At 41.5% G+C, this 27,215-nt stretch overlaps 1 protein-coding gene across 1 annotated transcript in view; it reads left to right on the top strand.

The window, feature by feature from the left end:
- The window catches only part of ASAH2 (N-acylsphingosine amidohydrolase 2), a 302,407-nt gene that overhangs the window by 100,935 nt on the left and 174,257 nt on the right, over positions 1-27,215 (top strand). Inside the window, exon 11 of the mRNA XM_069242459.1 lies at positions 19,634-19,720. Coding sequence (XP_069098560.1) covers positions 19,634-19,720 — 87 coding nt within the window. The remainder of the gene's footprint in view (positions 1-19,633; positions 19,721-27,215) is intronic.

Genomic DNA, 27,215 nt, shown 5'->3' with positions numbered 1-27,215 from the left:
TCCATACACAGTGCATTGAACTCAGTTGTCATAAAACATGAACTATAGCTCACGCCTTCGCCATGTACTGTCCATAGCCTTTCAGATTATATCATTTATACCATCTAAAATTATAGCATTTACAACAACACTCATGACATTGCACATTACGTCATTTGTGAGGAGACAGTGCATGGTAGAGTAGTGAGTTATAGGTAATGCATTATGGCTACCAAATACAATACACTGTGTATGGTGGTGCGCAAGTTATAATAATATGAAGGGGTTGCGTAAATTATAAATTTAAGGTACATGTATAACTTTACAATTTATACATTTTGTGTAGTTTAAATTTGGTTTGTATATAAAGAATAAATAAAGTTATAGTAATTTAAATGTGGTGCATAAATAATGAATTGAAAGTAAAACTATAAATTTAGAATTTCTAATGTTTGTGTAGTTTAAGGTTGATTTGTACAGAAAGAATAAACAAGGTTTTCCTAAATATAACAAAGGTTTGACCTTTGGCATTTTCATTGAATTTTAGTGTTTTTAAAAAAATTAAAATGTGTCCTAAATTGTAGAGTCCAGTGTCATCAAGGGAAGCGTTGTTAAATGGAGATTTGAACAGCAGAGTTGAGGAGAGGGTCGTGTAACGTAGTGTTGTAGAGTGGAGTAGAGTGGAATGCCTTAGCATAGACTTGAATGGTGTGTTGTATATTAGTGTGCTCTGATGTGGAGTAGAGTGGACTTGTGTAGCATACACTGGAGTAAAATGTCATAGAATGGGGTGGTGTATCATACAGTGGAGTGGACTGGACTGGCGTGTTGAAGAGTGTTGGAAAGTGCCATTCAGTGGAGCAGAGTGGAGTGCCACAGAGTGGAATGAAGTGTTGTGCAGTGGTGTGAAGTAGAGTAGAGTGCAGTATGTTAGACTGTTGGAGAGTTGAGTGGCATAGAGTAGCATACAGTGGAGATGGACAGAGTGCAGTAGTGGAGAACAGTGGAGTAGAGCTGACTAGTGTCTCATAAAGTAGACTATAATAAAGTAAGGTGGAGCGGCATATAGGGAGTTGCATAAGGTGTCAAAGAGTGGAGTGCAGTGTCACACAGTGACATAAAGTAAAGTAGAGTGCTGTAGACTCACATTGACAGAAGTACATTGTCCTACAGTGGAGGGCTATAGAGTGGAGTAGAGTGTGGTAGAGTGAACAGGCATTGATTGTGGTTGATTGGAGTAGAGTGTCCTTGGCTGGAGTACAGTTGAGTGGCCTAGAGTGGAGTTTGGTAGAGTAGAGTGGGGTACACTGGAATAGTGTAGAGTGGAGTGGCATAGTGTTGAGTAACCTAGAGTGACTGGCGCACAGTGGTGTGGCATACAGTGTAATAGTGTACAGTGGAGTGGTGTACAATGGAGTGGCATACAGTGGGATAATGTAGAGTAGAGTAGCATAGAGTACTGTAGAGTGCTGTACAGTGGAGTGGCACTGACTGAAGTGGGGTGTGGAAAAACATACAGTGCTGTAGAGTGAAGTAGCATGTCTTGGGGTATAGTTGCGTACAGTAGAATAGCGCACACTGAAATGACACAAAGTGGTGTAGCATAGAGTGGAGTGGTTTAAAGTGAAGTGACTTAGAGTGGCATTGGATGGAATAGCATACAGATACAGTTGAGGGTTGTAAGGTGTAGTTGCATACAGTGGGACAGCATACAGAGGAGTGGCATAGAGTGAAATGGGGTGCAATGGAATGGTGTAGACTGGAGTGGTGTATAGTGGAATAGCATACATTGAAGTGGTGAACAGTGGAGTGGCAAAAAGTATAGTGGCATACGTGGAGTAGCATAGAGTCGAGTTTTGTACAGTGGAGTAGCATACAGTTAAGTGAGGAAGAGTGTAGAGACATATTGTGTAAAAACATAGAGTAGAGTGGGGTCAAGTGGAGAGGTGTAGAGTGGAATAGTGTATAGTGCAGTGGCGTAAAGTTGAGTGACAGAATGGAGTGGTGGAGAGTGGAATAGCACTGAGTGGCGTAGAGTGGAGCTGCTTGTAGTGGAATGGTGTGAAGTGGTGTGGTGCACAGTGGAGGCGTGTAAAGCGGAGAACCATAGATTGAAGTGGCATAGAGTGGAGTGGCATAGAGTGGAACAGCATGTAATGTAATGGCATAAAGTAGAGTGACATAGAGTGGAGTGTCATACAGTGGAATAGCATACAGTAGAGTGTCATAGAGTGGAGCAATGTATATTGAATTGCAGTACAGTGGGGTGACATAGAGAGGAGTGGCATATAGTAGAATGGCATACAGTGGAGTGGCATAGAATGTAGTGGCAAAGAGTGGAATGGTGTACATTGTGATAGCGTACAGTGGGGTGTCATTGAGTAGAGTGGCGTACAGTGTAATAGCATAGAGTGGAGTAGCGTAGTGTGGAGTGGCATACATTTGAGTGGCGTGGAGTGGCGTACAGTAGAGTGGTGTACATTGTGATAGTGTACATCGGGGTTTCATAGAGTATAGTGGCATATAGTGGAGTGGTGTACAGTGGAGTGGTATACAGTGGAGTGGCGTACAGTGGACTGGCAATGAGTGGAACAGTATACAGTGGAGTGGCATATAGTGGAGTAGCATAGAGTGGAACAGCACTCAGTGGAGTCGTATACAGTGGCATGACATAGAGTGGAGGTGCGTAGAGTGTAATAGCAGAGAGGAGAGTGTCATACAGTGGAATAGTGTAGAGTGGAGTGCTGTACATTGTGGTGTGCACAGTGTAACAGTATACAATGGAAAGTTGTAAAGTGGAGGGGCATGGAGCAGAGTGGCATAAAGTGGAGTGGCATAGAGTGGATTTTGTACTGTGGAGAGGCGTACAGTGGAGTGTCAGAGTGGGGCGGAGTATAGTGAAGTGGCAAACATTGGAGAAGCTTAGAAAGGAGTGACGTTGAGTGGAATAGTGTACAGTGGAGTAGTGTACAGTGGAGTGCCATAGAGTGGAGAGTGGAGAGGGGAATAGCTTAGAATGGAGTGGCATACATTAGAGTGTTATACAGTGGAACAGTGTGGAGTGGGGTATCATAGAGTGGAGTGACATACATCGGAGTGGCATAAAGTGGAGTGGCATAGAGTGGAGTGAGGTACAGTGGAATAGCATACAGTGGAGAGGTGTAGAGTCCAGTGGCTTGTAGAGGAGAGACGTACAATAGAGTGTTGTACAGTGAAGTGGCGTAGAATGGAGTGGCATATAGTGGAGTGGTGTAGAGTGAATTAGCATAAAGTGGAGTGGCATAGAATGGTGTGTCATACAGTGGAATAGCGTAGAGGGAAGTGACATACATTGGAGTGGTATGGAGTTTGGTGGGTTACAGTGTAATAGCATACAGTGGAGTGTGGTATAGACTTTGACTTTGAAAAATATCTTATTTAGACAATCAAGTACATTAAAGTGGCAACAACATAGCATCGTGAAGTATGGAAATGTAAAGACCATTACGAGTAAATAGGCAGCTAAGCAATTTCTCACTGTACATTGCAATCAGTTTATAAAGCAGATTAAAAAGGCAAATTAATCTCCTAACATACTACTTTAAAGTGGACATGACTATTAGTTTGGGTGTGAAGGAATGAGTTAATAAAGGATTATTTACCCAGTGAGACCCAATTACTAAAGTTAACTTGGGTCAATATATTTACTGCAATTCCAAATTAAAACAATGGATTTTAAGCAGATACAATTAAAACATAGTTTAAGTTAATGCTATATGAGGGAAAGTCATCCTTTTTTGCCTGATCACCCCACAAATGTTTGGACTGATACGGGTGGTTACTGACCCTGACTGTGCCCTGGGCACTGCTAACCAGCCCCAGGGCCAGTGCTCAGTGTAAAAGAGTCTATGCAAATTAGACATAATTATAATTGGCTCTGACAACCTACCTATAAGTTCCTAGTATATATAGTGTAGGTCATGTAGGTTGCGAGACCACAGGATAGATAGGGCACCCCTGTGGGCTGCTGTGGTCCCTGATGTCATTTTAAAGGCATGCATGCTTTGCTAGCTGCGTTGAAGTTAAAGTTAACCCTAAATTTGACTTTGGAATTAAAAGTATTTCCAAAGTCCTAAACTACCTTATTTTTACCTACGAGTCACCTCTGCGGTCTGCCCTAAGTGCCCCCAGGGTTGGGTGCAGGGTAAATATAAGCAGGGAATTTATAAAATATGTTTAATAAGCCCTGGTGAGGGAAAAACAGCCATAATCGTTTTCCCCCATGGTAGTCAATGGGCCTCATAGGCTAACATTAGAGACTTTTTTAAAAATAATAAAGTCTTATTTTCCATACAGCTCAGCCAACTATAGCAAGTTTGGTATCAAATTAAATGTTATAATAGATCTAACAACTTGCCAATATTGAATTTAGTAAAGTGAACCCAGGGAAGGAGTTTTAGAACTCTTTCTGAAACTTACCAATTTCAGCCCTGTAGTGCCCTTTCCTGATTGGTCAGCCTCTAGCAGCCTAAATCAGGCTGCCTTTATGAGGTGTGAAGTGGCCTGGGCTGAAACAAAGGAAGCATCTGGTGGGTGGACAATTGCTACAGCGGATGGTTGAACAGGAGGTGGGAAGAGTAGCTAAACTGGTCTTCAAAGCAGGGAGAGGCACTTGGGACAGAAACAGGGCCTCCCCCATTTCCTGCATCCCCAGACAGCTAGGAGCTCCCTGATTAGATTAGAAGAGGTGCTGGAAAGGGGTGTTTTTAGCTACACCAGTGGGCGGACTCAGACAGATCCAAACTCTGATTGAATTTCTTCCACCTTGGATTTTTGGAGAATGATGCTCCCTGGGGTTTTCTGCCACACTCCACAGGAAGTGGTCACTCCTGAGGGTGGTGGCCTGCACTCGATTGGACCGAGCACCCCCGTGCTTCCCACCCCCAGGAGCAAGGATAAATATAGCAGAGCTGACCCACAATTCAGATCCCTGCTGAAGAAGATATTAGAAGAAGAAGGACTACCCTGCTGGACCCCTGGCCTGCAACTGGACCCTGCCCTCAGGACTGCACCAGCTGCACATTTTGGACTTCATCAAGAAAAGGACTTTGCCTTACGTCTGTAACACCAGGAGTGGACTCCCTGTAAGCTACAGGTACAAAAGAGCTAACCAGTGTCCCCTGCACAAAGTCCTGCAAGAACAGCCCAGCTTACCAGTGTCCAGTGGCCATTTAAAGATTCTGACCAGATGCATTCTGGGAACTGAAGTTCCAACTTCCATGGAACAATTCTGAGCCTCTGGAACCTTGGAGCAAGTTGGTGGAACCTTTGAGGAACCAAAATGTACTTCTGGAAGAAGATCCAAAAGTTTGGAGCAACTTTGAAAAAAAGCTCCATAAAAGGACCGAACCGTCAAGCTGGCTACCATCAGCCGCTCAGCCACGATCTGGCTGAAAACCTCTGGAGCCCCAGACTTCCAGGATTTGACTGGGGGATTGGGGAAAGGCAATCTGAAGACGTTGCATCGAAATCGGTTTGTTGAAGAGGACCGTCCTGCTTCGGGGAAGAGAAGCTCCAGGAAGGTTTCTAAGTGTGAAGGTAAAAGTTTGACTAAGGCCTCCCGTGCAGTGCATCCGAGAAGGACTCCATCGCATTTAGCCTCAAAATTTGGCTCTGCCCCAGTCCAAGAAAATCTACAAGAAATTATCAAAGTGTGAAGGTAAAAGTTTAACTGAGGCCTCCCGCTGAGTGTATCCGAGCAGGGCTCCATTGTGGTTGGCCTCAAATTTGACTTTGCCCTGGTCGAGTGTGACCAAATGTCCCCAACAGGCGCTTTTGGTTTTTAGGTGCTAGAAAGCATTTTTTTTCATTTAATATTTAAAAATTCATATCTCCGGTTCCCTACATTGGAGTTTTGTCATTTTAGTGTAATTTTAAACATAAAAATATTTTCTATTTTTATAAAGTGGTGTTGGAATTTTATTGTGTGTTGTGTTTTACTTATTTAGTGTTTTGTTGATATTAAATGCTTTACACACCTGCCTCCTAAATTAAGCCTAACTTTTTGTGGGCCAAGCTACCAAGGGTTAAGCAAGGATTAATTTATTGAGACCTTTACTGGACCTAGTGGGGGTTTGTGGCCTATTGCTAAGTGTAGGTACCTACCAATAATCCACTTTCCAACACTATAATATACTGTGCTGTTCACTGATAGAATGGAGCATTAATTCTAGATACAAGTTTAATAGTGAATAATATCCATTGCACCGAAAACTAAATTCAAGTCGGATCTCGCTGTGTACGAACATGTAAGATGCTGTTAACTTTGACGTTCAATTTAAATGTCATGGCTAAAGCTATGGCCTGCTAACATGTATTAACAATGCAGCATATTTTACCTTAAAGTTTCTGAAGCAAAAATAAAAGCACTTCATTACAATTGACACATTTCTAAGTTAAAAACAGATTGATCTGAACCTAAAATTGTTGCTAAAGTGCAAAGGTATAAAATGCCATACACTGAAAAGTTAAAGTGCTAGATGTTCACTGAAAGTAAGCTAAAATTATAAAGAGACTATAACCTTTGTATTCCTAGATCAGCAGGATACGTGAGGTTTATCAGAAGATAGTCAAAGACCAACTATACAAAGTGAGTGGTGTATAGTTGAGTGGCACAGAGTAGAGTGGCGTACACTGGAGTGGTGTACAGTGGAGTGGCGTACCGTTCAGTGGCATACAGTGGAATAGTGTACAGTGCAGTGACATACATTGGAGAGGCGTAGAGTGCAGAGACATAGAGTGAAGTAGTGTAGAGTGTAGTATGTAGAGTGGAACTGCATAAAGAGCAGTTGCGTAGAGTACAGGGGCGAACAGAGGAGTGTTATAGATTTGGGTGATGTAGAATGGAGTGGAGTAGTGTAATAGTGTACAGTGGAGTGCTGTAGAATGGAGTGGTGTGTACAGTGGAGTGGGTTAAAATGGAGAAATGGAGTAGTGTACAGTGGATTAGCGTATAGCGGAGTGTCATACAGTGGAATATTATAGAGTGGAGTGGTGTACAGTGTGATAGCATATAGTGGAGTGTGGAGTGGCATACTATGTAGTGACGTAGAGTGAAGTGGTGTGCAATGGGGAGACGCACAGTGAAATGGGGTACAGTGGAGTGGCATACAGTGGAACAGCATATAGTGAAGTGCTGTATAGTTGAGTTACGCACAGTGGCATGGCATACAGTTCAATAGCATAGAGTAGAAGGGCATAGAATGGAGTGTTGTACAGTGGAAATGTGTTGTGTGGATTAGCAAAGATTGGAGTGAAATATATTGAGGTGGTGTAAAGTGGAGTGGTGTAGAGTGAAATGGTGTACACTGTAATAGCAGACAGTTGAGTGGCGTTGTTTGGAGTGTTGTAGAGTGGAATGGCATAGAGTGGAATAGTCTACAGTGGATTGCCATACACTGGAGTGGCATAGAGTGGAATAGCATATTGTGTAGTGTTGTGTAGTGGAACTGTGTACAGTGCAATACTGTAGAGTGGGGTGGCATAGAGTGGTGGGGCATACAGTGGAGCGGCATACACTGGAGTGTTGTAGAATGAAGCAGCATAGAATGTAATACCATACAGTGAAATGGTGAGAGTCAAATGGCGTGGAGTAAAGTGAGGTAGAGTGGAGTGGGGTACAGTGGATTAGCACAAATTGCAGTGCAGTATAGTGGAGTGACATAGACTGGTGTGGAGTAGAATGTAGTAGAGTAGAGTGAAGTGACATAAAGTAGAGTGTTGTATATTGGTATAGTTTAGAGTGGAGTAGCATAGAGTGGAGATGTGTACATTGGAGTGACATGGAGTGGACTGGCATGTTGAGTGGAATGGGGTACAGTTGACTAGCGTACAGTGGAGTGTGGTAGAGTACAGCGGCATATGGTGGAGTAACATAGAGTTGAGTGGTGTACAATGGAGTGATGTGTAGTGGAGTGGTGTAGAGTGGAGTCGCATAGAGTGGAATAGCGTATGGCGGCGTGGATTACAGTGGAGTGGAATAGGGTAGAGTTGAGTGTTCTAGAGAGGAGTGTCATACATTAGAATAGCGTAGAGTGGAGTAGCTTAGAGAGGAGTGGGGTACATTGGAGTGGCGTAAAGTGGAGTAGTGTACAGTGGAGTGGCATACAGTGTAATAGCATACGGTGGAGTGCCATAGAGTGGAGTGGTGCATAGTGGAGTGGCGTACAGTAGAGTGGTGTAGAGTGGTGTGGCATACAGTGGAATAGTGTACAGTGGAATGGCTTACACTGGAGTAGAGTGGAGTGGCATAGAGTGGAAAAGCGTAGAGTGTTGTATTGTAGAGTGGAGTTACATACAGTAAAGTAGCGTAGAGTGAAGTGGCATGGAGTGGAAGGGTGTACAGTAGAGTAGCGTAGACTGGAGTGTTGTAGAATGGATGGTGTAGAATGTAATAGCATACAGTGCAGAGTTGAGTGGCATACAGTATAGTTTGATAGAGTGGAGTGGCATAGAGTGTAATGGGGTGGAGTGGAGAGGCATAGAGTGGAATGTGGTACTTTAAAAAGACATAGCTTGAAAGTGGGTGAACAGATTTACATGTAATGTGGCAGGATATATATATATATATATATATATGTGTATATATATATATATATATATATATATATATTGATATTTTGTTGTGTAAATGGTAATTTTTGGTTAATAGGTGTAAATAGTTTAAGTAGTATTAAACTTATGTTTCAAAATACTTAGTTATATCTTGTGCCAAAATATACCGCTATAACTTCGCGGTATACCATGGTACATGCTGACATTGCAGTATATGATAGGCTAATGGCTGCCTTTATGAAATGTAAAAAGCAACCATGTATTTTTCAGCCCACTTTGGCTGCATTTTCTGGTTTTAACACCTCAAGAAATGGCAACCATGCAAACTGTAGCTATATGTATACAGTAGAATGAACATTTGGTGGATTTTCGTATTTTTTCACACGCGATTGGTTTGAGACTCATATACAGCATGGCAACACGTAGATTGCTTTGGGAACAAGCGGCTGTCGATGTATTCGGCACAACAAGGCCTATTCCAGCACCGCATGGCAATCCTATGCGAACAACATTGAACATCATTTCTGAGCTAGAAAAAGCACGCATTTCAGAATTAAAAAAATGATGGGAGATGACCTCTCTGACTAAATATATAGCGAGTGGTCGGATACCACGAGGTTTACGTATAATGATATTACCCACTTTAGGAGATATGGATCCTGATCTATTAGGCCAGTGGAGGACCCACACAGCCGATTGTTCTCTGAAATTAATGGGTGCGTTGATTATAGAGGCAACTAGACGTATGGAGGAACATAGTAAAACTATTGAGTCTCTGACTAAGGAATTAGAAAAAGCAGTTGATCAACTGGAAACACAATCCCTATTGACAAAAATGGAAGAACAAATTAAGAAAAAGGAAGAAGAGATTAAGTCATAAATTCAACAGAGATAAGATGGACTATGAATATAGGAGAATCTATACGTTTGCACGCAGATATGACACATTAAGATTGAAAGACAAAATGAATAACGGAGGACACAGTGTTATACAAATCCCTCAAACTGATGAAATCTCAGATCCCGACTCCTCGGCTGTTTAGGCTCCATTGAATAAATTGGATTTTCATGGGGAAATGTGACTTATCCAGATGGCCATACCACAATCAGGCAAAAGCAGAGAAAGAGGCCGGGGAGGCACAAGACGAGGATGGGGAAGAGGAAGAGATCACAAGCACAAGGAGTAGTCATTGATACAGATTCCAATAAGCATAACGTGATTGTTGACATTTCTAAAATTAGTTTGACTTCTAATCAAGAACGTATCCACAATTTGGGACTGAGTTTTTGTCGTATGATTCATTGGGACTATGTGAAGACACGTATTGAGCTATACAAATTTGTTCACAAATTACAGTTGATGAAATATTTCCCCAGTAAATCACAGATGAAACAACTGCATAGTGCAGGTAGTGAAGTTAAACTCTCGGGATTCAGCATTGCTGATATCTCCGAACTGGTTACTATTAAGGAATTAACAGATGAGGGGCCCTCCGGTATCAATCAAATCACTGATAGTGGTAATAATGATGTTACTAATCTAATTGAGATGGGATTTACCACCAATTGTCGCATCACCAGCACATTGATACCTTCAAGCAAATTCAATCCCCAGTTACCTTGTGGCAACTTAACTGATACATTTAATGAGTTGGTAATTGGTGATGTTGACACGTTTCGTCTGAATTCATGTTCCACCAAACCCAAGGCCTCCGACTATACTGTTAATGATTGGAAAGAGCTTAATTCCCTTGTATCAAATTGTACCATCATAATTCAACCTTCAGATAAGGGTGGTAATATTGCCATTATGGACACTACTCAATATATTAATGAAGCCATCCGACAGCTGTCTAATGTTGACCATTATACCAAGCTATGTGCCAATCCTACAGCTCAGTATCAGTCAATCTATTGGGAAATGTTAGATGGTTGGGTTGCTGACTGTCTCATTGACAATGATGAATATCTATACCTAAAAACTGACTTTCCTAAAACACTGTGTATTTATTTTTTACCCAAAATACACAAGAACAAATGTAATACCCCAGGTAGACCCATTGTTAGCATGAATCAATCATTGCTGGAGAACACCTCAAGATATTTGGACCTGTTCCTTTGTCCTTATGTAACAGAGTTATCCTCTTATCTATGTCACACCAATGATTTTTTATCTAAAGTTCACACTATCCCATGGCAGGAGAATTATTTGTTGGTTACTATGGATGTAACTTTCTTATATACGTCCATTAAGCATTGCTTTGGGATGAAAGCCTGTAGGTATTTTTTAGGAACTAGACCTCTAGAGTTTCTCCAGCACACCAATATGCTTATGTCCATGTTGGAATCCTGTCTCACACATAGGGGGTTATTACAAGTTTGGAGGAGGTGTTGATCCGTCCCAAAAGTGACGGTAAAGTGACGGATATACCACCAGCCGTATTATGAGTTCCATAGGATATAATGGACTCGTAATACGGCTGGTGGTATATCCGTCACTTTACCATCACTTTTGGGACGGATTAACACCTCTTCCAAAGTTGTAATAACCCCCATAATGTCTTTCTCTTTGACAATCAATACTACCTTCAGAAACAGGGTACAGCTATGGGGGCATCTTTTGCTCCCACTTATGCTAACCTATATATGGGGTGGTGGGAGAAAGAAATAGCTTGGTCTGAGGCTTATGAGATCTACATGGATAAAGTAATACTTTGGGTGCGTTGCATCAACGACCTTTTCCTTATTTGGGATGGTCAGAAGGAGTCACTGCTGGAATATGTGGGCCTATTAAACAATAATGAGTTGAATATTCATTTGGACCTGTCATATATAAAGGTACAGTATTGAATTCCTAGATGTCAAATTGAAGGTTATGATGGACAAATTAGAGACCACAGTCAATCGTAAACCCACAGCATGCAATTCTATACTGCATGGTAATAGTGGGCATCCCAATGCACTAAGGTGGAGTATACCATATAGTCAATTCCTGCGGGCTCGCAGGATATGCTCAGAAGATGAGGGATTTGAAGCTGAAATTGTGAATATGACTGAAAGATTTGTTAATAGAGGATATCCACCAAACATCCTAATTGATGCACAGAATAGAGTAAGGAAGAAAGCCAGGGATGTACTTTTTAAAACGTCCCCTGATAAGGTCCCTGTTAAAACTAACAGATCCCCTCTGCGGTTATTTCTAGAGTTCAACCAACAACATGTAGCTCTCAAAAATATCATTAAACGCAATTGGCATGTTTTGCAATGAGATCCACACATTAAGGACCAAATTGGTCAATATCCATTAATTACCTATCGTGAAGCACAATCATTAGGAGACTACTTAACTAAGAGTCTATTTTCTATGAAAGATAATGTGTCATGGCTTACGAAAAGAAGTTTAGGTTTTACAAAATGTGGCCATTGTAAAGCCTGCAACTATGCTTTTGTTACATTTGAAGGTAAAAAATTTGAGATTTCGGACAGAATAACCTGTGGGACGGATCATGTAGTATATGTCATTCAATGTGGTTGCCAAAAAAAATATATAGGCAGTACTATTCACAAACTTAAAGTCAGAATTCTACAACACTTAAGAGCAATTAAAAATCAAGATTGATCTTATCCATTGACCAAACATTTTTGGGAGAAACATGCAGGGGACTGTAGAATGCTGAGCTTTTATGGAATTAAATCTGTGAAATCAAGTTCTAGGGGAGTTGATCGGACATTGGAACTGAGACTGGTTGAATATAGAATTATACTCTTGCTTGGATCAGAGAACCCATGGGGACACAATCTAGATGCAGAATTACATGTCCATCTATGAGCAGGGTCTGGTTTACAATAACCCATGTTCCATTTGTTGGGTAGTATACATTCCTGCCTTGACCTCTGATTTGCATGTGAATTTTTGAATCTTTGCATTATGCATTTGTGCACTGTGGACTTTTATATTATGGATCTCTACCATAGAATGTTTAAGTTCTTGATTAATTTCATTTTGACCTGTAGATATAGATGTTCCTGCTGATAAATCTAAAAAAATAAATTAAAAACAAAAACAATTATTTATAAACAAATTTTTTTTGAAGAATTAAAAAATTTGTCAGTTTGTTAAATTTGAGAACATTGGATAAATCTGTAATAATTGACAAATTTGAAAAATTTAGATCATTATATATATATAGTATTATAAATTGTTATTTAAGTTTTTTTAGCATTATTGTATTTGGGGTAGCACTTTTATAATACTAATTTTTATACTGTGGTCGCCAGTACATATTTTGATATTCTAATGGTTAGCCATTTGATTCTTTGAAATGGAAATCCACTGTCGAATTTTCAATCCTTGAGAAAATTGTTTGTATCATTGCTGCTGTTGAATAGAATGCTCTATTATTGTTATTTATACAGAGAACCTAAGCACATGCACTTTAATATGATAGATGGATCTCCTATAATTTTTTAACATATGGAGTTCAAGGGCTGAAGAGTGGGTACTATCAATAATGATGCACTGCTGTATATGGTCTGATCTAATTATATTTGAACGTTTATGATCATATTTATATAAACTCTATAAGTGATTTTAGTGTCTTAGTACTAGCGATAAATGTCACCTTTCTCATTTTATGTGGCTTCATAATCAAGTTTATCCATCATTTATATGGTTTACCAATGCTAATATATATGTTTTAAGATGGCCTCCACAGTATTTGCACTAGTGAGTCACTACAATGAATGAAGGACTTAGATAGCATTTATTGTTGGGAAAAAGAGGTCCGCCAATGTCCAGTAGAAGGCGCTAGCAGAACACGAAGACATTCTTTGTGGGGAGACAGTGTTTTGCTGTTTATCATGAATAAAGCGGATTTGCTGCAATGGTTGAGATTTGTGTCTTTTCGCCGCCTTTGGATTTGCTTTCTTGACTTGGTGCAGCCGTTTGATGAGTATTTTCTCATCATTTGTGGAATATATATATATATATATATATATATATATATATATATGTTATAGTTAGTTCCTGAATTTACTCGTACAAAACAAAAGAAATTCAGCAGTTAGAGTGCTTTCAAGTAACTAAAACTTGCGCCCTAAGGTAACTATAACTCACACCCTCGCCATGCACATTTGTCTCATCAATAATTTTATTGCAAATATTGCAGTGACAATATGAAAGATGGCATAGAATATATAATGAATGATATAGTGCATGGTGGGTGCGCAAGTCATAGGTACTTTAGGGCACGAGTTAGAGTTACTTTAAATAAGTCTAACTATAACAGCTGAATTTCTATGGTTTTGTGCATGTAAGTTCAGAACCTAACTCTAACGTCCCTGTAACAATTGTTTTTTTCAGAGAATTTCTAAGGTTTTTTAAATGCTAATTCCTAACTATAATGTCCCTGTAACCTTTGTTTTTTCTATGAATTTTTGCCCATTGCAATGCCAGGTGAGGGGAATGGACGCAGGGCGCAGGCCTAGCATTGTGCATTGTCGGATGTGCTGCCACTAGCCCCTCCCTCCTGTCCTTCATGGTCTGTTATGATGCAACTGTCCCTCCTGTCTGTGCGGTATGGTAGACTTGCTGCCCTTGCCTCTTTCCCCTCTGGTCTCTACTGTCCATGTGCATGGCCCTGTCCCCTCCCTATTTCTTTCCATGGTCAATTGTGCTGCACTACCCTCCTGCTTGCCGTGTGTGGTGTATTGTGCTGCTGCAATCCCTGATGCCTGCCTTGTAAGGTAAGTTTGGTGCCCCTGCCCAGCTCCCTCCTGCGCTCAGTTAATCTGAATCCATGTCCCTACCCTTTTTCTCCTGCCTTCCGTGATCAAATGTACCATACTTGCCAACCTTTTGAACTTGTTAATAGGGAGATTTTGAAAAAAAAACATGGGGAATTGATTTTCCCTATTGACTTACATTGAAAAAGGAGATTTTAGGCAGAAGACAGATAAAATAAAACCCTTTTGGGCTGAAAAACATTGGGATTCTCCTGCCTGATTTGGGTCTCTTGGCATGTATGGTTGTACTGCCTCTGCCTCTTCCGTCTGCCCTCAATGGTATGTTATAATGTTGCATCCACTCTTGCCTGTCCTGTATGGTTGGTTTGTTGCCCCTGGCACCCCTGCCCTTCTTGGTCTGTTGTGCTGCCACTGCCCCTGCTGCCTGCCCGGCATGCTCAACTTGTTGCCTCTGCAAACTTCTCTGTGCTCTTGACCTCTGCTTCTCCACAGTATTCAAATTAACAACTAGATTGCTAACATTCTATATTTATCACAAAAGTGTGGTACGCATGACATTAAAAAAGCATTTCCTTTAGAAGTAATAAAAATAAGAGGGTCTTCTTCCCATGGAAATTATGGTTAGTGCTCTAAAAAACTCAAATGAGGACATATTTTCTGAGTTCTCAAATAGTGATAAAGCAATTTTAAATCATTTGCTATCTTTATGCTTTTTATCCAGTTGATCACTTAATTATTTGTTACAGCTAGGGGAGAGGATGTGGCGTTACGGCTAGAGCTGTAAACTATGCAACTGTGGAACCAGGTTCAAATTTCGGCAGGAGCTCCACATCCTGTGATTTTGGGCACATCACTTAGTCTCCCCATACCTAAAACCAAAATGTATGTGTCCTTGTGTAATGTAAGTGATGCTCATGTAAAGCACTCCAGTACTTTCAGGTCAAGTCTGCGCTATATAAAACTGCAAAAATTAAAAAAAGAAAAAGGCCTCATTAAGAGCCAGGCAGTCGGACAAGATGACCATTAGACTTGCGGTGAGGAGACTGCAGTTGAGCAGGTGGTCTCCCCACCAGACCCATTACAATGTTTCCACTGGGCTGACCGGGAGAAACCAAGTTTGCCAGCGGTCAGCCCAGTAGAAACTGTGTGGTGGCATTAGTCAATGCTGTTGCACAGGAGGGCCCACAACCCCATCGGAATGCGCACTGTCCGCAATGCAGACAGTGCACATTCCAGTGGAGCTGGGCAGGGGGGCCCCTGCACTGCCCATGCCCCCAGCACAGGCTTTCCACCAGCCTTTCATGGCAGGGTCCCCACCATGGAAAGGTTGGTGGAAAGCTGAGTTGTAATCAGCCAGGAGGCACTAAATTCAGCACCGCCTTGGCTGAGTAGAACTCAGACAGCTGTCACTCTGTTGGGAACCATGTTTCTGGTGGGGACAGCGGTCCCCTGGCGAGTCCACCGTCCCGGGTTGTAATGTGGCGGTTGGACCACCACAGTTGCGTTGGTCTGACCGTCACCCTCATAATAAGGCCATAAGTATACTGCACACTTCTGTCCCTGGGCTATACTTGGACTACATTTGGGTGATATGTGTGCTTGCAGTTTTCCACTTCGATTCCATCAAGATGGCATTTAGATGTTCCACTTGTTTGGCACAAGTTCAGAATGTTAGCACTCTAGTTGCTCCCTAGAACACAGTAATAAAGCTGCTGATCACCAGGGAGTTAACTGGCAGTCTTCTACTGGTTTTGAAAGTGCATGTTTCAATCTGCATGTCAGAGGGTTTTAGTGAAATAGAAGAGGAAGGTATTTGAGAACTCACTTAAAACATGTCCTAATTTTTCTTTCTGCAGCACCAACCATAATTTCTATGACAAAATGAACCCCCTCATTTTGTTCCTTCCTAAATTAAATATTAAAGTTCTACCAGTTTGATTCAATCAAGGTGGCTTCAGGCGAGCCACATTTTTGTCATAAGAATAACTGTTAGTGCTCTAGCTGTTCTTTAGAAAACTCTGGGAGGCTGCAGTAGAACACAAGGGAATCAATGGACAGGCTGCTCCTGTTGGAAGTACATATTTTGTTGAGAATGTCATACTTAATTATCATATGGCTGAGAAAATTAGTGTGGATTTACAGAAAATATGCTCTCATTTTGGCTTCTGGAGAACCTTCCATAACCTCTATGGGAAAATTATGAGAAAACAGTTGTCTCGCAAACATGCTTCTTGAAATCCCAGTAGAAGGCTTTTTCACAAGATAAAATCACCCTATAACACACCACAATTCCTAAAATTAGTATGGTACCATCAACGAATGATTTACATCATAACTAAAATCTGTTATTACCCTTTATACTTTCTTCTTTCCCTGAAGACCTGACATTCACTACAATGCAATTTCACACACACATATTACCTACTAGTGGTTGATAGTAGTTAGTTATAGTTAGAACCATATTTTTTTACATAAACAGAGCATTTTTTTGTTTTGCCAATAACTTTTGTGCCGCTTGATGAATTTCACGAAATTTTCTAAACCTACCTTTTAGTCAGTTAAGCTGCTATGTTGAAAGTTTCGGGGTGATCCGTAGAGTGGGGCCTGAGAAAAAGGGGGGTCCCAAAACACTTTTTCCCCATTCTATGTCAATGGGATTTTTCAAATTTTTGGAAACGACTACAGCCCAAACTGCTCGACGGAATTATGCCAAATTTGGTAGAAAGCTAGCTCTTTGTCCAGAAAGAGCGCTTTTTTGTGATTTGGTGTAAATCCTTTTTTTAGTTTTGGAGATATTAAAGTTAAAATATATTGAGATCTTGGGACTCAGATCCTCCGCGGATCCAACTTTCCCCGTGCTGATATCTGATTGGCTGTCAACACTTCAACAAGGAAGTGTTGGCAGCCATCTTGGAACTCAATGTCAGTTGAGTCCCTAAAAAAATGAGAAAAAAGAAAAGGGGCCAGGGTAGGGTCACCCTGATACCCTAGCCTTGGTCCATGGGTCCCTTATGGACCCCACCAGGGCTAAATAAGCATTTTGTTTTTTACTCAGAAAAGTCTGCAGATCCAGATCAGTGGATTTTTCAGATATTTCCTGCCCTTTTCTTTGACCCCCCAGGTGTGCCAGATTCTGAGGGCAGTGAGAAAGGAGGGGGGCATGTATGGGGCCCCCCTTCTTGGGCTTATATTAGCCCCAGGGACCACCACCTCCCAGAGGCAATTACACAATATATGTAGGAGGGCCGGACCACACACAGCAGCACCAGGTACCGGCTTTGACAGATGCCGGCAAGTCAGAGCAAACACTACAGTTCCAGCAAGCAAGAGCTGTCAAACAGCTGAAAGCTGAGGTTTCCTCTGTCTCCTGTTCACAGAGATGCGGCCAGGGAAACAGAGGAAACAATTGTTTTGCAGACAGGGAGCTGCATCTTTAGAGCTCCCTCTGTGCAAAAGCAATCCTGGCTACCGCAGGAGGCGGGAAGCCAGCTGGGACTGCGGAGGCCTTCAGGCTCCCTGTGGTCTCATTGCACACTGGATGCCCTGCGCAGCACCCAAGACAGATGGCTGGGCCCCGGGGGATGGGATCCCCGGCACCAAGATTGGCCAGAGGATGGGGGCCACCTGGCCCCCCTCCCTCCTAAAAAATATTTTAAGGTTGGGCCCCAGGTGACAAAATTGGCTGGGGGAGGGGGATTGCATGGCTCCCCTCACCCCCTAAAAATATATATTTAGGCTGGACCCCAGGGGATAGGGTCCCCGGGGCCAACATCAGCTGGGGGGGGGGGAGGGCTGCGCATCTCCCCTCCCAAAAAAATAAGTATTTTGAGGCTGGGCCTCAGGGATGCAGTTCCTGGGGCTGACATCTACTGGGGAGGGGGAGCACATGGCCTCTCTCCCCCACACAGGCCAATAACTCAATGAAGTAGCACTTACTAACTAACCATTAGAAAGTGCTCCAGTTCAATAGACATTTTGTGAAAACTGTGGACACTTGTTAGATAAATGGGCAGGTGAGCTTTCCTTCTGGCCATGATGCTCATTTCACAGAAATTAAACCTCAACAGGAAGAACTTACAAATATAAAGGTAGCAGGTGCACCAGTTGAAGCTCCCCTTTTGGAAAGGGCAAATTACCTTAACTCTGGGCTGCGAAGCCAAAGCAAGCATGTTTACTCCGCAATTCCATATTGAAAAACAACCTGAAATCGTTTGTGAGGTGACTGCATATTTCATCTATCAGACACACTCACACCCACTTTCACACCCATTCTCACACCCAGACAGTCACTCTCACAGCCACTCTCACACCCAGAGACACCCTCTCACGCCCAGAGAGACAGGTCTTGCGGCCAACTCCTGCTACTCATGGCAAAAGGTCAGGCTATGTGGCCAACCCTCTACGTGCACAGTCAAAGGCTGTACGAGGTAGGATTAACATTTAGTAATGAAAATTACTTTACGTTAAAAAAACATAGAAATTCACTGAAAAAAATAGAATTAAAAAAACTTAGAAATTTGCTACAAAAAAACAAAGACTACAGGGACAAGTGACCACAGGCACATCCATTATGCTGGACATGGGGGTGGTCTTGGGACAGATGATGGGGACAGCACCTTCCAAACCAGACATTAAATGGGTGATATTTTTAAGTTAGTGGGGTGTTTACATAACATTTGTTATTATATATATTGTTTATGGTGCACATAATTTGCATAAACTAACAACACTTTATATAGCATAGAATTAAATATGGTCTCTTGTGTTTCCTTTTTTTTACTGTGGGAAGTATCTTTGAAACTGTTTCTCTCATCAGGTTAACTTCCACAATTTGCCTGCAAAAATTCTCAACCTGTTATAACCCTTAAGATCCTGCATGGAAAACAAATTGGCCTTCCATCACTTATGTTTTTTAAAATTGCCATCTGCTTCTTCTTCCTTCTGTCTCCCTCTCCTGTGTACAAGTCACTCTACAATTCTCATGACTAACTGCTTTAAAGCTCTTTGCAAACCATAACAATGTCTATTAATTCCAGCTAAAAATTGTGTCTCACCTAGCCCCTCCCTCTAATGATCACATCTATGTCAACAATTACCACCGAATGCATGGCATGAGCACGCAAAACTAACCCTAAACTCAATAACCAGTTAACTGACCACTACTTTGGCTCCAGAGTAACGTGCTACTTGCAGCAAAGTGCTTTGACGCCTCGTAAGGGGTAATAAGCGCAATACAAATACAGTTTATTATTATTATAAGATACTTTTACTTTCACATTGATTCAATTGTGTTATGTATTATCAATTTCATTTACAGAATCAGATGTGCATCACCATGGGGCCTGGAAAGGACATGTTTGAAAGCACTCAAATTATAGGAGAAAACGTCTATTTAAAAGCAAAGGTAAATTACGTTTTTTCATATTTCAAATTGTATCTATATACCTTTTACAGATTTTGTAGCATTTGATATCAGGAAACGTTATTTTTGCAATTAAACACACATTACTCTCAAGTCTAGCAGGCTGAAGCACCAATTAACAAAAACTGTATAGTACACATTCTTCACTTTATAATCACATCGAATTAAAGCCACTGACAAAAGCGGATAAAATCACATATTCGCAGTACAAATGTTCACATAACATACAGTAGTGAGCAATAACATTTAAAGGGTTAAACATTCCTTCTTTACATTTTAAATAGTTCTAGTTAACACAATGGCCACTTTCTATCTCGGAAAAACTGCTACCCCATCAGTCTTGGCCTAGCATGTCACTCTTGTCGATAAGGACAACAATCTGAAAATCTCAGGTGATGTCCCCACAACTTAGTCAAAGATAAATGCAATATTCTCTTCAAACTTTAGCGTCTTAAAATTCAACTCTTCAAACCATTACCAGCCTCATTGAGATCAATCTGTCAATGTTCCAGAGTTTACAACAGCTACATTAGTCCACCGCTGTACTGTGTATGGAAGACGCCCTACATTTCACACTCAAGAGATGCCGGGTGTTTGGACTTCTGTCGCTTGCCTTCTAGGGTTCAGAGAAAAGACAGTATGGCTCCTCATTCTGAAGGTCTTCCACCAGTGAGAGGGCATTTCAAAAGTAACAATTACAGTGCTTTCCTTACACTAGTAACACCAAAAGTATCAACATCAACGGTAAAACACATCAAAAGATTTTTTCGAATTGCAATCCTAAAAATATAGTTTACCGTGTCCAGTGCCCTTGTAATCTCACGTATATTGGGCAAAATACACAACCTGTGAAAGTCAGGATATCACAACACAGTTCAAGAATACAATGTGCAGTGAGTGGAGCATCTCTAGTTAAACATTACTTAAACCATAACCACATAGAAAATGATGTGCAGTAGACAGTTTTATATGTAATGTGGAGAAGAATTCTTTAGTAACAAATCTATTGATTAAAATAGAGGCTTAGTTAATTAAGAAGCACGGAACAGCCAGAACTGGACTAAATGATCTAGATGAAATGCAGGCTTTAACGTAATTTATTGGTTCACTCTGTATGTTTATATGTATAGTTTGTAAATTATTTATTTTATGTTATATGGGTTGTTCTATAATTTTTATTCCTGTATGGAAGAATTTAGAGGATATGATCTGTCTTTGCTAAAGTTGGTGTAATTCAGGACACATTCCTGGTCGAAGTCAGTTACATTACCATTTTTAGATTGTAAGCTTCAGTAGAGGTGCAATGTCCGAGCAGGCAATAATTTAATGGGAGGCAGTTTTATACCCCTTTTCTTAGCCCTAATATTTGGATTCATGCGGCAAACCTCTGGAGACGTCCTATTCTTTGCAGCACAGATCTCCCACTATGGCGGGCAGTTTTAAGATTTGCCCGACAACACCATATGACAGTACCTTCCCGGAATATAGACCCATCCCCCGAACCACATGCTTACTAGAGGAAGTTTGTGTGGCGTGCTGTCAGTGGAGTCCGGAACTGCTCTTCCTGCAAGGAGCAGGTATTCAGTGCAGAATGTTTGCACGGCAACAGCTCCCTTCTCCACCTTTCGGCCTAAAGGAGCATCTGACCGACTGAGTTATAGACGGTTAATCCCATTTGAGTTTGTTGAGCAACACGGAGCCCCAGTGTGATTGGCTGGAGTCCCCAGTGCGACCCGAGCATGAGTAAGTTCTCCACTTCCCTTCTCTTTGAAGAGAAAGTTTAGTTCTGTAACATAAAAGGTCTTAATGGTATTTTGTTTGTTACAGCTCCTTGTTTAAAATGGTGGCCATCTTGACCTCCTTTGCAGCAGCCCCGTTGTGAGTAGTATTTTTCCTCAATTTTACGACTAGAGGTAATCCTTTTCCCCATAGAGCTCCTTATTTCACTTTAGGCGGTACTGAAGAGTGTGACATACAATACACCTCTTTGTTGACATGAGTTTTCTTTCTGCAAGACACAACCCCTGGTGGTCTAATGTCTGGTGTGGCATGCTCGGTATAATCGAGCTATGCACTGTTTGGATGGGCGTGATTTTAACATTGAGAAGCATCAAAAATCATTTACGCTGTGAATATACTTATTAGGTCTTCTTTCTTCCAATGGTCCGTAGCCAGAAGGGACGAAAAGCATTGACATTTCATTTGGAGAGGCCTAAAAAATTGAAAGTCATTTATATAAATCATGTAATGAACAGGTCAATAAATAACACAGAAAAAGTCTCCAAAGACTGTACTGATTAAAGGGCCATCTCAGTTAATGGATTTTATGCCGATATATAGTGCTTGTAAGCCACCGTAACTGATTGGAAGGCTGGAGCATAGCCCTATAAAATTGATCTATTTTTTTGTCTTTGTAATGTTATGAAACGGTGTGGAGTTTTTGTTATATTTTATGTTTATCCAAGGTGAATTATATGAAGTTATGTGGATACATATGACAATGTGTTTATAGTTTTTGTTATTTGTTTTCGGAGGTTGTAAGGTTTCCCTCGTTCCAACGAGGAGCAGCGTAAACACAGGATCTTGAGCTTGCACAAATTACATTTTGCTAATTTATCTTGGTGATAAATACACCCAAGTGCACAGTGTGTACTATGAGATGTCAACGTTCATTCAATCTGCCGAAAAATGTGTTCCCACATTATACCCGTTTTCTTTTTGGCCAGTTACATCACAGGCACTACCAGCTTTTTTCAACCATGTGCAGGCGTTACTTACAGCATTGTAAGAGTGAAAGGTATGTTGTTAATCCCCCCCCAGTTGTTTCTTGAAACCCAAAATGTAGTTAGGCTTTTCAAGAACAGAAATTCAAGTATACATTCGCACTGGTAATATGCTATCGTCCCGAATGGGGTGACAAGAGTCACTCTCTTTCCATTAAGGAAGATGACAGCCATCATTTCTTCACAAAATAAAGTATTGCACTGTCCTTGTTCAAATTTCTTAAGCACACGTTCTTTTGCACCGCATTTCTTTTGTTCCTGATTGTACCTCTCGCAGAAGTACCCGGGGTGACCAACCCTTTGGAAAATAGATTTGTTGTGTAAAAATACAAGTGGTGCCACTTGTTCAAAAGAAAATGCAAACTATTCTATAAAATATTCTTAGTGATACCTCAAAATTGTGGAGAATCGAGGGGTGAAATGATAGTCATTGACAGTGTAAACATGGCAGCAGGAGTAGCCGAGCTCTCCTGCTTATTGTCCATTGTGCATCACTAATGACTCGTCACCTTTAAAGTTCTTCAGGAGAAAGTATTTCAGTAAACTCCACTGAGAAGTGGCCCAATAGGTTAACAAAATCAGGGTGAACTTTGAACTCCTGTGAATGTCTCTGTATTGTGGTAGAATGCGACGAGAGACGAAGCAAAAACTGATCTCTGCTGATCGTAGCAATGAACCAGGGAAGGAACGATGAGGGTCGGAAGGCAGTGGCCTTCTCTCCTCCAAATCTAGGGGAGAAGTGGAGCTTCCACATCACCTTGTCATATGAGGCAAACTCAGCTCTTGCCTCTTTAGACAGCCTCGCCTACATCACCGCACTTGAAATTCCTGGTGCCCAGTGGAAACGACAGGGCGACTGCTTTTAATAGCAGTCTCAACGGTCCACCCACACCTGCCCTGTGGCACCTTTCTCCACTGGGTAGCTGAGGCTAAGGCTGCCACAGCATGCAGACTTCGCTCACCACAGTGCAAGGCACACATACCTTGCAGTACATGACGACACTGAAACCCAGTTAACATCAACGAGGGTCCATTAGAGGGAAAGGGAGGATGCTCAAAGCAGGTATTGAGCTCTGAGCATTAAAGACAGATTTTAATCCAAGTTCTTTCTAATTCTCATTTTTGTACAAGTATTCAATTATCTAAGTTATTATTACAGAAAGCTAAAGTTAGGTAATAATGGGTTATCTAAACAAAATCATAATAAATGCGGCAACACAAAGAGCTTTTAATAAATTAAATGGCTACAGCATTTGTCAAATAATCATATTAATAATAATAAGCATTAATACAAAAGTCCCTCTCTAACATAGTAAATACATACATCAATGGCTTTCTCTAAATTATAAAACCAGCACTTCTAAAATGTGCAAGGCTAAAATACAAAATGTAAAAATGAAGCCCCCATTGAAAATATCTAACAAGTCTTCTAAAAATGAAAAAAGCAGAATGACCATTTAGCCTTCAGCATCTGATAAGGAATATAGAATAATATGCGGTGCTACTGTAATAAAGGCAATGCAATGATAATAATAACAATATCGTCGTAATGTAAAAGGCAACACTAAATATTACTTGCACCCTAAACCAATCACATTACTTATTTCCAAACTAGACCTACTTGTGCTGAATGTTTGCTGGCCTTAGGATTCTGCACACTTTACCACTGCTAACCAGTGCTTGGGCTATTTCCCTAAAACACTGACACTTTGGCATATACCCAAATGGTATATTTGGTTTACTTATAAGTCCCTAGTAAAATACACTACATGTGCCCATGGCCTGTAAATTAAATGCTACTAGCGGGCCTGCAGCACTGATTGTGGCACCCACTTAAGTAGTCATGTAAACATGTCCCTGGCTTGACATTGCAGAGCCTGTGTGTGCAGTTGTGACTGCCACTTCGACCTGGCAAAATAAACCTTTTGTCAGGCCCAAATCTTTATTTTTAATACCTATAATTCACTCCAAGGGTTGGCCCCAGGCACCACAGAAGGCACGGATCAATGTATTTAAAAAGTAGGACATGTATATTTTAGTTTTACATGTCCTGGTGGTGTAAAGCTCCTTTTTCAACTCTGCAAGGCCTACCTTTCCCATAGGTTAACATTGATATTGCCTGATTACAACTCATAAGTGTAATTTCCAAATGGGACGAGATAACGAGTTCACGTTTAGTGTCTCAGAAATCACAATTTAAAATCCTAACTTATGGTGAAGTCCGATTTTAAATTGCAACTCTGAAAATGGCAGTTTTAAAATTGTGAGTTTTTATTGCCTTAGCCATTTGGTGATTCCAGGCTGTCTCTGGTCAGATGACTGGGTGTGGTTGACAATTGGGCTTCGTGTATTCCTCTTAAACAGCTACACACAATGGGGGCTTAAGTGTGACTTGATGGGCCATGGTAGGCAGGATGGGAGGGAGAAGCTGGACACAGCCTCACTTACACCTAAATAGGCTGTGTCCCATCCCCACACAAAGGGCTGCATACCGCCCCTATAGTTAGTCTGGAGCCAGGGCTGGAAGGGCAGGACATCTGTGCACTTCAAAGGCATATCTTTGAAGTGTGCCCCTCATCAAAGGCACTTCTCGGTATAGGAACTGGACCTAGACACTACTTATTCAGTACACCTCTGAATCTGTGAATACTCTTCCAGGAAAAAGAACTGCTGTGCTACTGAAGGACTGTCATTCTTCTGGACTTCTGCTTTTCTGTGCTGGCCTGCTCCCCTCTTGCCTGGGAGTGAGAAGACATGAACCTCAATCGATCCAACCCAGAACCCAGTGTTACTCCAAGGGCTAGTTGGATGACCTCCTGATATGAAGTCTCAGGGACATAAAAGAATTCCAACCTCCCTACTCCTGCACATGGACTCTGCCATCTGTGAATCTACCTTGCCAAATGGTGGTGTCAACCCAGTCCTGGACCCTTGGATGTAGGCCTAAGGCAGCTACCAGCAGAACTGATGCATCCACTCTGCTGAGCAACGCATCCCCAAGCAGCACCCTTGCATCTCCTCAGCTGAGCGGCACATCCTCACCCAAAACCGATGCATCACTAATGATGCATAGATTGGACCCGGTGAAGAACGCTACTGCTGCTGCATGGATTGGACCCGGTGCAGAAGACTTGCATCGCTGCCGCATCCCACATCTTTGATTCGACTCATTGCCTTTGGACATGCAGCTGCGCGATGTTTCACCAGAGCAGATCTTTGTATCCCTCATCGATGGTAGCCTCAATAACGCCAAAACTGTGCATTGCAGCTTCACTGCTCATCGGAACCGACAAATGCCTCAGCTGCGCAATACGTCCCTAACACCGGTCTTTGCATTGCAAGCCCTGTCTATGGGATCCTCAGTGTCGACATAACAGGACCTTGCACCGCAGCCTTGCTGCATCTTGAAAGCAACGCATCTCATTGGTTACACAATGCAGCTTCCCCTCATATCCCCACAATGCTCCGCAACCAGGATTTAAAGTACTTTTTCTCAGTGGGCCTAACTGGGTCCCTGTAGCTAGCCTGTGCTCCATCATGGTCGGTCTGAATTTGTATCTTTGTCCCGGTCAGACATGACCAGATATCCCCAGTTGATGCTTTTCGCTTTTAAGCGCTACACTATAGTTTATTCTTGAAAAATTCATAGCTCAAGTTCTAATGATTGGATTTTTGTTGTTTTTGCCTTGTTTAAAAATAAATAAATTAAGGTTTATTTTCCAAACCTGGTGTGGGACCTTTTTTGTGTGGTGTTTTCATTGTTTCACTGTTTGAAGTGTTGCACAAATACTTTTCACACTAACTTCAAGCTAAGCCTGACTGCTCTGTGCCAAATTACCAAAGGATGAGCACAGGTTAATTTGGGGTTTGTTTGTGCCTTACCCTGCCACAAATTGTGTATGCTGCCGGACCAAGGTTCACACCCCAGTCAACCAACAACCCTGTTTCTTACAACTTGGCTTCAGTTGAGGAATTAGAAATAATTTCAAATGCAGAGACACTGTGGCTGTAGCTGAATTACAATGATCTTCTGAAAGGTATTATAAAAGCATGCACAGCTTGTGCTCTAATAAGACCTGACATCCTTGGTGTGGTTTTTCCTTAAATGCCCTGCCTTCACTCCTGTTTAGCTGAATTTATTTTTGATGGCTTTGGGACTCTGCACACTTTGCCACTGCTAACCAGTGCTAAAGTCCTTGAGCTCTCGCCTTTAAACATGGTTACATTGTTTTACCATCAGTTGGCACATTTCATTTACTTTTAAGTCCCTAGTGCAGTGGTACTACATGTACCCAGGGATTGTAAACTAAATGCTACTAATGGACCTGCAGCACTTATAATGCCACCCACTTAAGAAGCCTTTTTTAAAACATGTCTCAGGTCTGTCAAAGGAGTCTGTGCATGCAGTTTTAAAGTGTCATTCTGACTTGGCAAAATAAACCTTTTGCCAGATCTAAACCATCTTTTTCAATACATATATGTCACCCCTAGGGCAGGCCCAAATGGACCCTAGGATGGGATGCAGTGTATTTGAAGAGTTGGACATATACTTTTAGGTTTTTCATGTCCTGGGAGTGGAATATTTGGTTAACTTATTGCATTTAATAAGTGATAACTTTGTTTGAGAGGAGGTATGAATATTGTTTGCTGTGTGAGGAATTGAAATTTAAAGCCCTCTTTAATGAAAAGGTCAA

This window comes from Pleurodeles waltl, chromosome 6 (assembly GCF_031143425.1).
Source record: "Pleurodeles waltl isolate 20211129_DDA chromosome 6, aPleWal1.hap1.20221129, whole genome shotgun sequence".
In the NCBI taxonomy this organism is placed as follows: Eukaryota; Metazoa; Chordata; class Amphibia; order Caudata; family Salamandridae; genus Pleurodeles; species Pleurodeles waltl.
The sequence above is the reverse complement of the archived record's forward strand: the minus strand, read 5'-3'. Positions and strand labels throughout refer to the sequence as shown.